Raw genomic sequence first — 17,300 nt, 5'->3', positions numbered from 1 at the left:
TGAATCTAAATTTGATTGGCGGATTCCTAGATTACCCACAATGCCATGATGTTAGTGGTGCTGTAAGACTTCGCTGACTCCATTGCATCATCTTTACCTAAAGTGAGCGACAGAGCAGCACTTTATTCCTTTCCTCCTCATCTGCTTAATGATCAGAGTAGGCTTTTAAGCTAACCGTTGTTTATTACATCTCACTTCATAAATCACTTGGTAGATCCCTATCTACCTGTAGCCAATAGTTCTCTATTGTAACCACACTGCATTCTGGGCATTCGAGTCCAGCATCAGTGTCTCCACTATTTTACGTCAGGTTTCTCTTTAATCTGACTTTAAATGTCGCTGGCAACTCTCCTAGTTTTGATTTTAGAAGCTAAACCTGACCATTATTTACTTTATTGAACCTAATATGCACTTATAACAAGCGGTGGTCTATCTGCTGCTATGTACACTTTGTATTTAGCGCTGCAGATCAGACTGTGGCTAACTATTAGCTAGTTTGTAAGGTTAGAGAGATTATCATGCAAGCTGACATTTAAGCTTAAGCGTATCATTATTAGCTGTAACATTTTCCCTCCGCATTCCAGAGACATTCGAGACAGATTCATTATCAGGAAGTAAATCAAATGTCTTTTTTTCTTTCATAGTTACTTTATAAATGTGTTTTAAAAAATACACACTTCGGCTTCTGCTCTATGACTAATAGCACTTTTACTTGAAGAAATTTCAGTACTTTTTCATTTTTTTTTTTTTGCTCAGCTCTACTTCTGCAGTCCTTAACATCAAAGCTAGTCCATCATCAGCATTTTGGAGCACGGTTAGCCGGTGCTAATGAGCTTTTTGGCTCAAGTTCTCCTTATCATTTCTTTTTTTGAGAATCTATCTAGCTTGTGTGCTGGCTTGATGAAAAGAAAAAAAAAACTAGCATAAATTATTGATGGTTAAAGGCTAATTTCTGGAAGGAATTAGCCTCAAAGCTGTTGAGTCTAGCTGAAATGTAAGTCAGGGTTGCCAAGTTGTTTCATTTAACCTACGATATCACTTAGCTTGAGCTATTGTGAGGACTAGATAAATTGCTAGTCAGCTGCTAGCTATCATGATAGTTAAAGCTAAATGAAATGTAAATTGAAAAATGTAAAAAAAAAAAAAAAGAAACTGCTTGGCAATCCTGATGTACATGCCTGGAGCTACCATAATGGCTAGCTGTTGTAGCTAGCAATTAATACATTTACATTGTATTATAGCATTTGGCAGACACCCTTATCCAGAGAAACTTACAATATACATAGTTTACATCTGTGCAGTTGAGGGTTAAGGGTCTTGCTCAAGAGCCCAACGATAGCAACTTGGTTTAAACTGGGGTTTAAACCTGGGACCTTCCGGGCAGAAGTCTGACGTCTTAACGACTGGGGTAATGTGGTCATGACCTAATAGCTTGTCATTACCTGCTGGTTAGCTGCTAGTTATTCCCACCGCTTTACATCTTTCCAGTAACTACTGATTATTCATTAGTTCTGTTGAATGATTCTATTTACTTTTTTATTTATTTTGCAATCAGACATAATATACATGCATAAAAGCATAGCCAAGTGTTTTTTTTTTCTATTTTTTTTATTACAGAGGAGAGAAAATCCCAACTCACCAGGAAATAACATTTGTGATAACTAAAGTCTCTCATGGTTGCCAATAATTATGTAATAGTGTAAAAAAAAAACCTAATGTCTTTTAGGAATTGTTTACAGTTTAATTATTACTGCACATATTTAAATAATAAGCCCAATGTTGTAATAATAAAACAGTCACCTGTAACATCAGTACTGATCATGGCCATTAAAAGTTATTTTAAAATGTTTGGATGAATGAAATCTGTTAATAAGCAGAAGATGAAATAAAAGCTGGAGAAAAAGATTTACTGTAGAACAAACAGCCTTTAGCAGGTTTGTGTAGGTCCAAAAACACCCGTGACCTCCCTTTTAATTCCTCTCCGATTGACACGTATCGACATCAGTGTCGACTGCAGCCTACCACGAGGCACTTCTCATTTAAAAGAATAAATATCATGGAAAAAGAAACAGAGAAGATGCCAAAGTGTGAGTGGGCGAACTGTATGGACAGGGGATAAACGTGGGCGGGAAACGCTGACCTCGGTTGTAAAAGAATTAGAGAAATGCCTCTGGCTATCGCTTCTCTTTGACTGACATCTGTTTTGTACTCTGTAAACCTTTCACCCGTGGTGGAAAAAAAAATTGGCAACGAGTTTTTCTTTTTTTGCCATGTCTTGGAGTTTCAGTAACGCGTTGCAGGTCAGAGCTCCACCGGAGTACAGTAGCTCTTTGGGGCGGGTCAGGAAACCTCACTGGGTGGCTGTGTTTAGTCTGGCGCTTGTCTCTTTTTTTCTTTCTTTCCTCCTTTTTCTGTTTTCTGTGTGTGCGTATGTTTACTTTGGCTGTCGTTCCACTCCTCCGTCTCTGTCTCTCCGGGTGAACATAAACGTCCACGGTAGTAGAATCAATTATGGCTGCAGGCGATGAAGAAGCGAAAGGCACTTTGCTCTCCCGCTCTATTGTTCCCATTCCTCTGCAGTGTTTATCCAAACCGAGAACACGGGCAAATTTTGTATATTTATACAACTGGCAAAGGATCAGGGTGAAGCTTGTTTCAGATCTAACTGACCCTCTTGGCTCGGCGGTATTTCATCATTTTCATCAAAGAAGCGCTTGCCTTGTACGGCGCGGCCTCCAGCCAGCGCTTTTTCTCTGTTTATCCTTCGACGATTTGAAGTTTGGAGAAGAAATCTGATTCTGATCCAGTGCTGAAGGTCAACATCCATCTCGCTGTGCAAACACGTTGGGAGTGCGTTGTTAGACGGTGGGGGAGGTTTATCATCAAATGGTGTGTGCTGTTAGGCTAAAAGATGTACTCAAAGATAGAAATAGCAACGCACTGGATGGCGTAGACGAAAGATTAAAAGTAGAAACGATCGCGTGCCCAGGAGTCATTCGATTTTCTATTAATTTTTTTAGTAACGAGTTAGCAGGGTGTCAATTTGCTAGATACTTTCCCCTGCTAGTACCATTTGCATTTTCTGTTATTATTATTATTTTTTTTTTCTTGGTCTTAGACACAATAGTTTAACCATAGACAACGTCTCATTAATTAGCAAAAGACAAAAAAAAAAAACTAAACGAGTAGGAGAATTGTTCAAAATGAAATGGGGTTAGCATGTTGACACGGCGTCAGCTTCATCGTATCAGGCGGTTTAGCTTGAGAAGTTAGGAAAGAAGGCAAACAAATCAGTAGTCCTTTTTTTTTTAGAAAAGGTAAGCAGGGTGTAGTATTTCCATTTCTGAACTTTTGCTCTTTTTAGAATTTTTACTGTTGTTGTTGTTGTTTTTTTCCTTATCTGCTGCTTGCTTTCGGTACGACGGTGGCTTCATCTCAGTTGATTTCTCGCAGATTAGAATGAGAATTTGAGAAAGAAGACAAACAAACACACGTTCCGTCTCTGGCTGCCTCCGATTGAGATGGCAAGATGCCTTTCCCAGCAGAAACCTTGCCACTTTGTTGTTTATTTTTTACCTCCTTCCGCGTCTTTTGTGAAGGAACGAAAACCCATCTACCCATCTGCCGTTTCCGTGGCGACACTTTTGTAAGTTTTTTAGTGTTCCAGGAGGAGGAGGAGGGAAAGACTGCAGAAGCGAGACGTTTGTTTAATTGGCGTGACTGTCGGCCCGGTGGAGGGTAAAGTCTTCTCGCACTGCTTTCCTTCAGCGTGAATATGCACATCTGTGAATGTGTGCATGAATTAACACGGCCAAATGCTCACCTAGTATTTAGATAGAAGAAAGTTGCAACCTTACTATTTACTGCAAATAGTGTTGTAGCACAGAAGAGAACAGGGTAGCCAACTCTTTTTTTGGGAAAAAACAATTGAAAAATGGAGAAAAACAGGTGCTAGAGGTCATGTGATGTTGTTACAGACTTATTTGAATATCCAAATTTGCTATATAACAAAGAAAGACATGACTTGCAAAATAGTTTGAAATGACAATTGTGATTATGGGGAAACAGTAATTGGTCATAGGGAACAGTAGTGATTGGTGATTGGTCATGGGGAACAGTAATTGGTCATGGGGAACAATAGTGATTTGTCATGGGGAACAACAGTGATTGGTCATGGGGAACTTTCATTGGTCATGGGGAACAATAGTGATTGGTAGTTGGTCATGGGGAACAGTGATTTTTGTTCTGGCACCTAGGTGGTGGAATGAACTTTCTTTAGATGTCCATTCAGCAGAGTCTTTGATGATCTTTAAACAATGACTCAAGATGCATCTGTTTTTTCAATACTTGGACTAATTACCCCACCCTAAAAAAAACTCAGTCAGTAACCTAAAAACCCAGTGTAAGTATCTAGCCAGTGATGTAAACGAAACGTCAAAGCACTTTTTGTAAGTCGCTCTGGATAAGAGTGTCTGCCAAATGCCTAAATGTAAATGTGATTGATCATGGGGAACAATAGTGATTAGTGACTGGTCATGGGAAACAGTGATTGGTCATGGGGAACAATAGTGAATGGTCATGAGGAACAAAATTGATTGGTTATGGGGAACTTTTATTGGTCATGGGGAACAATAGTAATTTGTCATGGGGAACAACAGTGATTGGTCATGGGGAACAACAGTGATTGGTCATGGGGAACAACAGTGATTGGTCATGGGAACAACAGTGATTAGTCATGGGGAACAACAGTGATTAGTCATGGGGAACAGTGATTGGTCATGGGGAACAGTGATTGGTCATGAGTGATTGGTCATGGTCAATAGTGATTCAATAATTCAAAAGAAATCAATAATTGTTAACCTAAGATAACAGTGATTAGTGGTTGGTCATGGGAAATGGTGATTGATCTTGAAGAACATTGGTGGTCAGTGGGTGGTCATGGGGAATAATGATGGTCAATGATTGGCATTGACAACAATGCAAATGAGGGACTGGTCTTTTGGACCAATATAGATTGATCATAGAAAAATGATGATCTATGCTGGGTCAATTGGACCAATGGTGACTGGTGATTCGTCTGTGGGAACAATGTGGTTGTGATTAGTCAGTGGGAACAACAGTGATTAGTCAGGTCAGGGGGGAGGCAATTGCTGATGGCAATGAAGATCAGTTAATTGTCTTTGGAAATAATTCTGATTACCTGTGGCGAACAAAGGATAGATGAAAGTTAATTGGAAACAAACCTAATCAGTGATTTATTTTCAGGAATAATGGTGATCTGAGATTAATCATGGGTACTGATAATCAGTGAATAGTAACTGCAGACAAACGTAATCAGTATAGGTGTTGGGGCGCGTGGTGTTTAGGAATGGGCTCATGGAAACACTGGAGACATCAGCTCACTGAAGTTCAACTCAGTCAGGCTTTACACACTGGTGGTGAGTCGAGCAAACCTGTTTTCTTAATTCCCATAACTAGCAGCACCGATGCGATCCGAAGAGCCAAGGTGAGTTCAGGCCAGTTGCAAACATCTGTTTAAACAGTTGCTAGATTTTAAGTAAAGTTGGTAAAAGGAGTCTAGGAGGAAAAAAAACTAGCAACAAAGTCACTTAGTTGGCAAACCTATGAAGGGAACATTCCAAGGGAGGTGTAAGGAGTATATAAAAGAAAATGGTGATGATGGTGATAATAATGATGATGATGGTGTGTGTGTGTGTATAATGTAATTAATAGTACACATTCAACGTGTCCCACATGGACAACAACAGAAACTCTACGCAAAGTGAAGTGTCAACCTTCACGTCTACCACTCAGACTGCACGCATGCAATAATAATCAGCTGTTTACTTCATCTCACATTTATATTGCTTTCTGTCAAAAAGAGAGAAAAAAATACTCCCAACACTCTACAAGATAAATCTTCAGAAATCGAAGCTGTCATTAGTTGAGCCTCAGATGTCTGCAGATCTGAAGCCATATTGCCATCTTTGAATGATCAATGAAGTGTGTTTGTGGGTCTGGATGATAAAGAGAATGAGATGGGTGAAGACAGACAGATAGAGAGAGAGAGAGAGAGAGAGAGAGAGAGATATGTTTAATATTCAATCACACGTCCTTAAAAGACAGCTTAAAAACTTCTATGCTTTTGCAAATGGCGTTGATAAATCTACAGGGAACTGAAAAGACATAAACAGACTAAATCATGGAATAACAGACAGAATGATGGTAACCATCACAACAATGAAGTGACTATGAATAAATAACTTATAAATAAATGGTCAAATAGACGGGGGAAAAAACGTTAACATAGTAAAAAAAAAATAAGAGAGGGAAAAAAAACATAGAAGTCGAATTAGAGTTATAAAAGAGGGGGGAAAAAAGGACAAAAGCAAAAAATGGACAAACAGATAACATGGACAATATGTGATTCAGACAAGAAGCCCAGACATAAAAAAAAAGAAAAAAAGGTTTGACAGACAAAAGAGATGATGAGAGATGATTACAGTGAAAGAGAGATGGATAGATGGAAAACATAAGAAAGTGAGACAAAAGAAAGAGAGACAAAAAAGCTTTGATTACATAATTTAGAAATAAGGATAGAGAAGTAATAAGGAGAGTGAGAGAGAAAAAGACGACAATAGAGACAAAAGTTAAGGTAATGATCCAAATAGACCTTGCAAGGATAATAAGGTAAATATACAAATAAATGCTGTGAAAGACAGAACAAAAGAAAGCGAGAGATTAATATATGGAAAGGGGAATGGACAGATGGGCATAAGAAAAGTAAGAGGAGAAAAAGAGAGAAATATTTAGAGAGATGTAGAGTGGAAGAGAAAGAAGAAGGCATACAGATGGATAGGCAAGAAAAAAACAAGAAAAAGAAAAAATAGACATAAGGTAAGTAGCTATAAAGAGGCAGAACGTGATAAATGGGGTGATGCAAAGACGAACCATCAACACTGGGAGAAAGAATAGAAAGTTAAAAGGGATGAAAAAATGGAATTACTGAAAGAACGAGAGAGAGAGAGAGAGAGAGGGAGATGTTGGGTAAAAAATGTTAGGGAGACAATAAAAACTAACCAAGATCCAGAAATAGGGAAAAAAATGATGCGCAAAAAAATGAAAATAAAAAACAATAGATGGAAGAAAAGAAAAAGAAAGAGTGTGCTAAGACTCAATGTGAATAAAATTACTCTGGCAATTAAGCCGAATGAACCGAATGGGAGGAAATGCAAAAGGACAACAACAGGATTCTTTTCCTGTAGCCTGTAATCTGACTTGGCCTCAGAGTTCATGTAAACAAACGAGCCAATAGGAAACAAGGCCGAGGCCGTCCCTTCTAGCTATCGTTAGCCGATCGCTAAACCGACCCGCATCGCACCAGGGCTGTCGATTAATCACCTGGAAAACGATAGCGAAAGTGTCAGTGTTGCTTAAAAGAAAAGAGGACGCGAGTGTGAATTTGTCTGTTTGGAAAGCTTAACGAGTGTGCTTAAACACCCGGAGCCTTTACAGAGCGTATTAATGAGTCGCAGGATCAATGAACGGCTGTAGTGATGAATCGATTCTCAGTCGGACTAATTGACAGGACGAGAGCTTAACTACACTCTCGAGGGGGAGAAGAGTCACACGATCAGTTATGACCTCTGAATTACAGATAAAACTGCTAATTCCCTTAGAGAACGACAGGAAACACACACACACACACACACACACACACCAAATCACAAAAAAAAAAATCACGCGAAAAAATATACCTAGCAAGCTACACTAGACAAAATCACGCACATATAGAGTTCAAACAGTAGCCGTGTTACGTCCATGTTTGTAATTATAATTGTAATTGATACATAGTTTCTTACATTTTATAAATATAGCATGTGCTTTGTAACTGATATGGATTAAATATTAGGCAAAATTTACTTTTTTTAATGAAGTTTAGACATTGAAATGGGTCTCCAGTGCAAATCAGATCCAACCAGTGAGACCTGATGAGCGCCTCCCCATGGCTTGTTGTTCAGCTCTTTCCGTACCCCCTTTTTTTCTTCATATTGAGCTCCCCAGGCTTCCTGATGGACTTTGTTGGCTCTCATTTTTTGGCTAGATTTTGCTTCTCGTTTTCAGCCCAGTTCCTGTACCAGAGGGCTTTCAGTGAGAAACAGGTGCAGATGATGACAGATGATCAGGCTGATGATTAGTATAACGCTGATGCTGAGTGGTTGGAACAGACGAGAGGGGAAACGAGGTTGCTGCTGAGCAACCTCATTTCATTAAATTGAAATAACAGTTTTACCTGATGCGGTAAAGCATTTTTTCCTATTCCATTAATGAAACCTACATAATTGAACTCTATTTACAAATGCGTGAACTTATGTTAAAGAAATAGTTCAATATGTGACAATTCACATTTGACATTTTGAAACTTTGCTCTCCAACTCAAAGTTTTTGAGTTCAGTAGTGTCCACCTTTTCTCTGCTAATGCTAAAATCATCTCCAATGAAGAGTAAACACTTAGGCTTTTTTTTTTTTCTTCATTTATTTCATCCAAACATCTTCCCATCTCAGTGAGAATGGAGAATGAGATTGTCCATTTACTAATGCTGTACAGATAATGAGAAAAAAGGTCAGTGCAAAGTCACTCGACAAGCTCATAATGCCACTTAACCATTTAATTGAATTGATCAATAAAACAAACAAAGACAAAAATAAATAAAGAGCTACATGGTTTTTAGGAAGATTCGAGGGAAAACAGCTTTAATTTTGGGGATGTTAAGAGGCTGTAAGTGGGCTGCTGGCCATTAGCACACTGGTATAAGTGAGCTTTGACTCTCGACGCCCACTCATCTATCACCGTTCCCCTTAATGGTTCTCCTTCACCAGCAACGCTAAAAATTCTACAGTACGTAACAATCCCCCCAATGATCCACCTTCACTATCCAGCCAAGCGTTCCTATCCCATCAACTCTAAAGACGGCCCCTGATGATCTTTCCTTACTGTGCCTTTTAACATCCCTTACTGATGATCTTCCTTCACCGTCCATGCAATGATCCTCCATCACCGCCTACCCTAAAGAGCCTCCTCAACAATTGTGCCTGATGATATTTCTTCACTACCAACCTTAATGATTTTCCTTAATGATCTTTCCTGATGGTCTCAACATCACTCTTTTATGTCCCTCTTTATTCAAGTGTCCATACTTTTTTTTTTTTTGGTTTTGTTATTGAATGCAGAATGCACCATATCTTTCTGGTCAGCATATCTTTGGTGTTGTGGAGAATAAAAGAGTCTTTTTGTCTGTCTTGCATGTCAAGACTTTGCTGAAATGTTACAACTGTAAATGTAAAAATGATTAGGATCTCCACCATCTATCCTTATAATACCATATTAACAGAAACCCGAACAAACTTACCTAGCAATCTACACTTATCATAATTCTCCCTAGTTCCCTCTTATCTTACTGCCTAAATGATCCTCCTTTACCATATAATCTAAAGATCCTTCCTTATCACCATTGTCTATCCCAAACATTTTCCATCATCAACCAAAGGTTCCTCCCTACCTGCCAAAACAATCTACCCTAAACATTCATCCTTGCCACCAAAACATTCCTCTTTTACCATCACCCATAAAGATCTTCTCTATCCAAACTAATGATCCTTGGTCATCATCTACCCCAAAGGCTGCAGCTCCTCGCTCCAATAATCCTCTTTGACGTTCTACTCAAAATGTTTTCCCCCACTGAAAAAATGACCCTGCATCTACTTTTAACAGCAGGATCCTCCAACACTACTTACATTACCCTTCACTGTACACCCAAATCCAAACAAGTCAACCCTAACCATGTACTGTACCTGAAGGTTCTCCCTCAGCACCCCAACAATCCTCATTCACATTCTATATATCAGATAAATTCCAAATTAACGATTCTTCCTCACTTTATACCAGAAAGACCCCCACATACTACCCAAATTATTCTAACTCACTGTGCACCATAAAGACCCATCCGTACATCCAAATTGTCTTCACCATGGACGGTTCTCCTTCACCACCCAAACAAACCAAAATCCTTCACCACCCAAAGGATCTTCTTTTACATTCTACCTAAAATGTTTCCTCACAATCTTTTGATGATCATTCTTCACCCACCTTTATAATGCTCCTTAATTAATGATCTTTCCTCACTGCTCCTTTCTTCCTTTTCTATCTAATCTAAAGAATCATCCTGCCTAATGATCCTTAGTGACAGTCCACCCTAATGATCCTCCAGTACCATCAATGGTAAACATCTACCAGTGGATTCCCCCCTTTTGTTATTCCTTTACCCTTCACCCTAATGATGTGTATTGGAAATCAACCCCAAAGATCCCACCTTACATTACCCTCTGATGGTCTTCTACACAACACTTAGTAAGCCCATCATAATGATTTCTTCTTCATCATCTACCCTAACCCACCACCCATTATTTTTCACCATATACCTTAAACATTCTGCCTTACCATCATCCTTCATAAAAATCCTTCCTGCTTCCCTTGGCTATGATTCTCTATGACAATCCACTTTAATAATCCTCTTTTACACCCTAACCTTAAGATCCACCCTCCCCTTATCTTCCTTCAACAACCACCCCAGTGATGCTCCTTTACTATTAACCCTAAAGGTCACCATTACAATCCTCCATAAGGTTATTTTCTTACTTTCTTTCCTTCTTTTTGACTCTTAAGATCCTCCTGAAAAATTCATCGCTTACTATTCCTCCTTTACACTCCATGCTAATGATGCTCCTTTATCATCCATTCTAAAGACTGTCAGGTATAATCCTCCATAATGATCTTCCTATACCATCCTCACCAACAATGATCACTGTTCACTCTTCTCTCACCACCTCTCTTAAACCCACTTTCAGATCTTTCCTCCTTAAGAATTCTACCTTATAATCGCTCTTAGGCATCCACATTTACTGTCCTCTTATCATCCTTCCTCATTATCCTCCACTGACAGATTCTTTCCAAATACTGCTTACTTAGGACCTTTCCCTTCCCTTCATCGCACTCCCCCAATCTTCAACTCATCCCCAGTAGTACTCCCTAACTGTACTCCCTTTTCAACTCAGTATCCTCCATGGACCACCTTTCCAAGAATTCAACAACAGCCTCAGGTTTTTTTCACTCACAGTCACTATGCTAGCACATGGTGCTCCCTAAAGATACTCCCTAACAGTCATTCTCTTCCTATCCTGCCTCCTCATCCTTTCTGACAATCCAGCCCAACAGTACTCCCTCGTTCTTCCTGACAATTCTCTACCTCCCTTGCACAACCCTCTCTCCCTCCCGTGTCCCTCCCATGCTTAAACTGAAACAAATCTGTTTAAAGAACTCCATTTTAAGGTTGTAATGTGATGAAAAGGCACTATTAGTAAAACGCTTGTATGACTTCATGAGCATGGGCCTCAGTGCGATGTGTGCTATAGTCTTTACCGCTTTGAGCCAATACAAACACTATTTTAGACTTATACACACACGTATGAAATGTGGAATAATTTCAAGAATTTGAAAACTGTTGAAGTGAAAATAGTTCTCGGGAAGGGACTCAGACTTTTCGACTTGCCTGCACTCAATCACTGAACTGTGGATACGTTTACCAGATGCTCAGCAAGTACAAAGAAATCCCGTCAATCTGTTGTGATTCCTTCCATCTGATGGGGCACAAAATTGCTAAAACCCAGCTTTGTCAAACAGCTGTTCTGGTCTAAAAGCCCTCCCCCCACACCCCCACACCCTGACTGCCTCCTCTTAGGCTCCCAGAGTGGACTTATGTGTTCTTTTTTCACAATCCCACCACAATGATGAATCAACTGGCATGAGCATCATCCAACATGATTATCTGATTAGCTTCTCCTTTGCTTCCATTATTACACCATGCCGACGTACACTTATTTTTCTCTCTCGACCCGTACAGCTTGCCTTTTGTTTTAAAACTCAGGTCAATTTTAATCTTTCTTCAAGACTGCTGAATAGTTTTTTTTTTCGCAGATGATTAGAGGCTCTTGAGACAGAATGTGTGCTGAGGAGGTCAGAGATATATTCTGGTGCCCTGCTGTGTAAAGATTTAAAAAACAAAACCTTCAACTCATATTTGAGTAGTAGGCAGTGAAGCGATGCATTCCCTTGTTCTATCGCCAGTCAGAAGATTAACGGCTAGTGTTTGAACTAACTGAACATGGAATATATACAGTACTGTGCAAAAGCCCTAAGCCACATATTTCGCTTCCAAAGAGCCAGACTCAGTTGTGTTCTTTAACGTAGTCTTGAGGAATAGTTCTCCAGGCTTCCTGAAGGACTTTTTTGTCTTTCATTTTCAGTCCAGTCCCTGTACCCGAGCAGCTTCAGAGGAATGTTTTTTTGTTTTTGTTTTGTTTTGTTTATTTGTTTGTTAAGGCACTTAGTGACCCACTGTATGAATCATTCAAGCTTTAAAAAACATCTATCTTAAGGCATGAACCAGTGAGAAACAGATGCAGATGATGACAGATGATCAGGCCAGTGAGTAGTATACAGTACGTCTTATGCTGATTGCTGAGTTTTTGGGACAGATGAGAGGGAAAATGAGGTTGCTGCTGAGGTTTTACACAAAAAACCGATTTTTAAATGGTATCTTTAGGCACTTTGCAGTCTATTGCAAAAAAAAAAAAAGAAAAAAGTTTGCTCTTATTTCTTTGATCTACATATTTAGTTTAATTGTATATAAAGAAGTGTGAGATGTCTCAAGGATTTTGCATTATATATATATATATATATATATATATATATATATATATATATATATATAAATAAATAATGATAATGTAATGTAAAGTTAATTAGAGTAATTAATACAAAAAAAATTTGTTTAGCATGAATATCTGTGAACAATCTTTTGAATTGCAAAATGGTAAATTGTGGGAATCGTTCTTAGGTGGTAAAATTGCTTGTCATTGTGTGTCATTTACCTAAATCCAGACAATGGTTAGCCTTGTTTCCTGCCTTTTGTTGTCATATGTAATTAGCACATGCGGAATGGAATTTAAATGGAGTTTAAATGTCTTACTGTTATTTTAAGAGCACTCGGTAGCATATGAAGATATCCTGACATGCAATAGTGCATCGCTAATAGATATATACAACATAGAAAAATTCAGTAAACAAACACACACACACACACACGAGCCTGTAGCTCACCCAGCCTCATACACACACAGGTTTGTTCCTACCTGCTCCGGATGACAGCAAGGTGTCTAAAAACAAGACAAGAGAAAAGAGTTAAAAGTTAGAGTAAAGAAAAACCAAATGCTGATTGTTTATCAGATTAATACAGATTCAAAAGTAATAGGAATGATTACAATATAAAGCAGTTATCATATATTTAAAATGCGGCTTAAGGAAGCTCAAGCATTTGGTGCAATGGGAAAACGTACTCCCATCCACCTGGCAGGCACGTCTGCCCCCTCACATGTAAACCTTTCAAATACAGTGTTAATGCCAAAGTTGCTTTTCTGTAAGTTTATATTCTTATTTGAAGTCTGAATGCTGCACACAGACTTACTTTTTTTAAAATAAGAACATAAGAAACGTTTTTGTACTGACGTGATAATAAAGTCATATAAAAAAATCTCTAACAAAGTTTTTACTAAAAACGCTAAAACACGACTGTAAGTCTCAGACTAACACTTTTTTAAAATTAATAAATAGGTGACTTCTGAGACTTCAAGGCAACACTGCTTAATATATTTAGTAACGTATTATCAGATTATTTAATGTGTCACTTGCTTATAAATAATTTACTTTTTGACCTTAGAATCCCACTTTTTTTTTTTTTTTTAAGTGACACCTAATTTGCTTAACAGCGCCGACTGAACCCAACAAGGCATGACAACCTAACTTCACACTTCAGCACGTGTCAGGAAGTGTGAGGTGAAATGTGAAGCGTGTTGAAATCCTAAGAGTTATTTAAGTTTACGTGAAACGACAGGAGATGTGACTCGGAGGTAAAAACTCCCCTCGTCGTATTAATCTGTTTCTAAATGGTAATTCTTAATGGCAAGGTGAAAACAGCGCTGACACAAGCCAAGAAAACTGTGCACAAACATGGAGTGACAGAGCTGAATAAAGTGTGTGAGGGAGAAAAACAGGCAGGGTGAAAAAGAGAGAGAGAGAGAGAAAGAGAGAGAGAGAAAGAGAGAGAGAGCAAATACAGTAAATCTGGATTATTGTTGCTGTAAACCCTTTTTACAAGGACACTGTTTGTATACTCCCCCTGGCTTCATCCTTATTTAATAACTCATCCTGATAGGAGAAAATCATATATTACACGCCCGTCTCCTCGTTGCTTGGACATCCTCAAGCGATTTTTACGCTGGCTCAAAGCCTAAAACAAGAAGTCACGAAGGAGCGGGAGAAAACGAGAGAGATAGAGAGAGAGAGAGAGAAAGGGAAATAGATTGAACGCTAGCGTTTCGGTGCCAGATCACGTCTTAAACCTGCCCAGATTTCCCACAGCGTCTCCGTAACTGAGATTCACCGAAATAGACACGGCGCTGCAGTTAAATTATGGAGATGATACTCAGAAGAGATGATTTTGTAACGGATTAAATGTTAGCGCATGCCGGATGACCTCATGACCCTGGCGGCATGTGCTGCTTGGTCTGTGTGTACTGTATGTGTGTGTGTGTGTGTGTGTGTGTTTGTGTATCGCACTCCCAACAGGCTTCAGATCCACAGCACTAAAGAATTGAATACACCCACGCTGACATGCATCGCATCCAGTAAGAGAAAGAGACTTGTCTTTGTGCGCATGCATGCGTATGTGAGTGCGTGTCTATAAACGCGTAAGGATGTGTGGTGTGGACTGTATACAATATATCAAGGCTAGATATGACGAACCACGCTAATAACGGGTGGCGGTTTGACATTGACAAGCCCGATCACGTCTATTTAGGCTCTCATAAAGCTGCACGTTTCAGTTCTGTGAGCTCTGTCCTTTAGTGAAGAATTGTGGGAAAAATTGTAGAAATCATCAAAAGGTTGTCTCGGTCGAATAGAAACAACATATTAAGAACAACAGGATACAATGATGTGTTCGAGTCATAAAAGCGATTGATATTCACAGAAGACTTCGAGCACAGTACGGTGATGAGACTGTGCAACATTTTTTTAAATTAGGCCGTACGTCCATGGATGATGTAAACATTCAGCGAGTTAAAGGCCTAAACTTGAAAATCTATGAAAATCCTTGAAAATCGAAAACTTTGTCTGTAAGAACTGTCCACACATTTGATCCATTAAAGGAGTTCCTGGGAGGCCAGTGTTTCCAATCATGGAGTGTCCAAGCACTTGTGAAACACTGGGATAAGTGCATTAGAGTAGCAGGGGATTATATAGAGACAAAAAGAGAGTTTTTACTCTCATAACTGTGTTCTGTTATTCTGCACAATCAAAAGTCCCGGTTTGACTTGAACGCCCATCATAGAAACAATAGAGTAGAACAAATAACAAATTAAAAACGTTAAAAAAAGAGAAAAAAAAAGGAATAGTACTGGATAACATGGACTAGAGCTTGTCGAGTATTAAACAACTCGGACAAATAAAGTAGAAGAAACAATGTAGCTAAAAGAAAAGAATAGATAGAATAAAAGAGTAAAAGAAACAATGTAGCAATTCTTTGTTTATTTATCGTATATGTGGTTGCTGAACTTACAGTACAAAACCAGGTACACTCTGGATGAAGTGACAGCCAATCAAAAAGCACACACACACACACACACACACACACACACACACACACACACACACACTACCAAACCTATATCATATGTCTTTTGATGATGGGAGGAAACCAGTTTACCCTGAGGAAGCCCACTAAGCACGGAGCAAACATGAGAAATTTTTTTTTTAGAACCAAATTATAAAAGAATAAGACTAGAATAGTTTGTATAAAGAGTCAAATAAAGTGGAGAACATAAACAAAATCGTAAGGAATAGAATAATAAATAGAGTGGTGTGTGTGTTTGGCTGCAGTGGAACTAAGCAACATCATATCTTTTCTTCATTCTCTAAAAGGAGACAAAAGAGTTACAGTTACATTATCTCTCTCTCTCTCTCTCTCTCTCGCTCTCTCTCTCTCACGTGCGCTCACACACACTGTACTGATATGGTGATACACTGATGCACTGTAGAAGCTTCTTAAATGAACTTTATTGATTAGAATAGACAGATATACTGCACGGCATCCAGTTAATTAAACGCCAACTGAAGAGTAACTAATATCATAAAGTAACTTAATATACAGTAGCTGAGTGCACGGTAGAGAGAGAGAGAGAGAGAGAGAGAGAGAGAGAGAGAGAGACATAGAAAGACAAAAAAGCAAAACATAGACACAGAGAGGTAGACAGAGTAAGAAATAAAGACAATGTCATTTAGGGACAGAGAGGGAGAGGAAGCACAAGGGAGACAAAACAGAAAAAGGAAAAAAATAAATAATGGAAAAGACACAGAGAGAGAGAGAGAGAGAGAGAGAGATCGGTAATGTTACTGTAGATACATGATCAGCATCATTTGAACGTGAATGTGGTGAATAATTTAGTGTGTGTGTGTGTGTGTGTGTGTGTGTGTCCAGGCGGCCATGCTGTAATCAGAACGACAGAGCTAGCGACTTGCACATAGCCAGATGTGTCCTGGCAAGAACACAACAGCAGGGGGTCTGATCTCACTTACTCACTTACACACACACACACACACACACACACACAAACCGTTCCAATGTTCCAGCGTGTCATTATTCCTCAAACCTCTGCACCGAAGAAATAAGTAAATGTGTGTGTGTGTGTGTGTGTGTAAGACGCTTTGACTGACAGCAAGACAGAGAGAGATAAAGAGAGAAAGACAGTAGGAAAGTAGCAACCGCGAGTGAGTGAATGTATTCATTGTATTGTATTAATCTATAGTAACAGGTTATCATTTAAGTCATAGCAGCTAAAAATAACACTTCCCTCATCAACCTTGATTTTTTTTTCATTCTTATCAAACAAGCACACACTTTCTCTTATGCTCTGTAACACTACAGACCGTTCGGTAATGTCAGTTAGCTTCCCCTGTATCTTCCATGGACTGTGGGTGAAGGAAACACACCAAGTTTACAGACTTGAAGGCAGGATTTAAACCCTCAATCCTGGAGCTACATGTTCACAGTGCTGACCATTATGCCTGTGGTTGTCAACCTTATTTGTGGAAGATGATGCCCTATATATGTTAGTTTTCTCTTCTCTAT

The 17,300-nt window shown here is 39.0% G+C and overlaps 1 protein-coding gene across 1 annotated transcript in view; it reads right to left on the bottom strand.

Annotated features, from left to right (window-relative positions):
* LOC128510252 (cadherin-4-like) overlaps positions 1-17,300 on the bottom strand; it is a 361,255-nt gene that overhangs the window by 175,755 nt on the left and 168,200 nt on the right. The window contains exon 3 of the mRNA XM_053482395.1: positions 13,249-13,272. Within this exon, the coding sequence (XP_053338370.1) occupies positions 13,249-13,272 (24 nt within the window). The remainder of the gene's footprint in view (positions 1-13,248; positions 13,273-17,300) is intronic.

Source organism: Clarias gariepinus, chromosome 22, assembly GCF_024256425.1.
Source record: "Clarias gariepinus isolate MV-2021 ecotype Netherlands chromosome 22, CGAR_prim_01v2, whole genome shotgun sequence".
Classification (NCBI taxonomy): domain Eukaryota; kingdom Metazoa; phylum Chordata; class Actinopteri; order Siluriformes; family Clariidae; genus Clarias; species Clarias gariepinus.
This window is presented reverse-complemented; position numbering and strand designations above follow the sequence as displayed.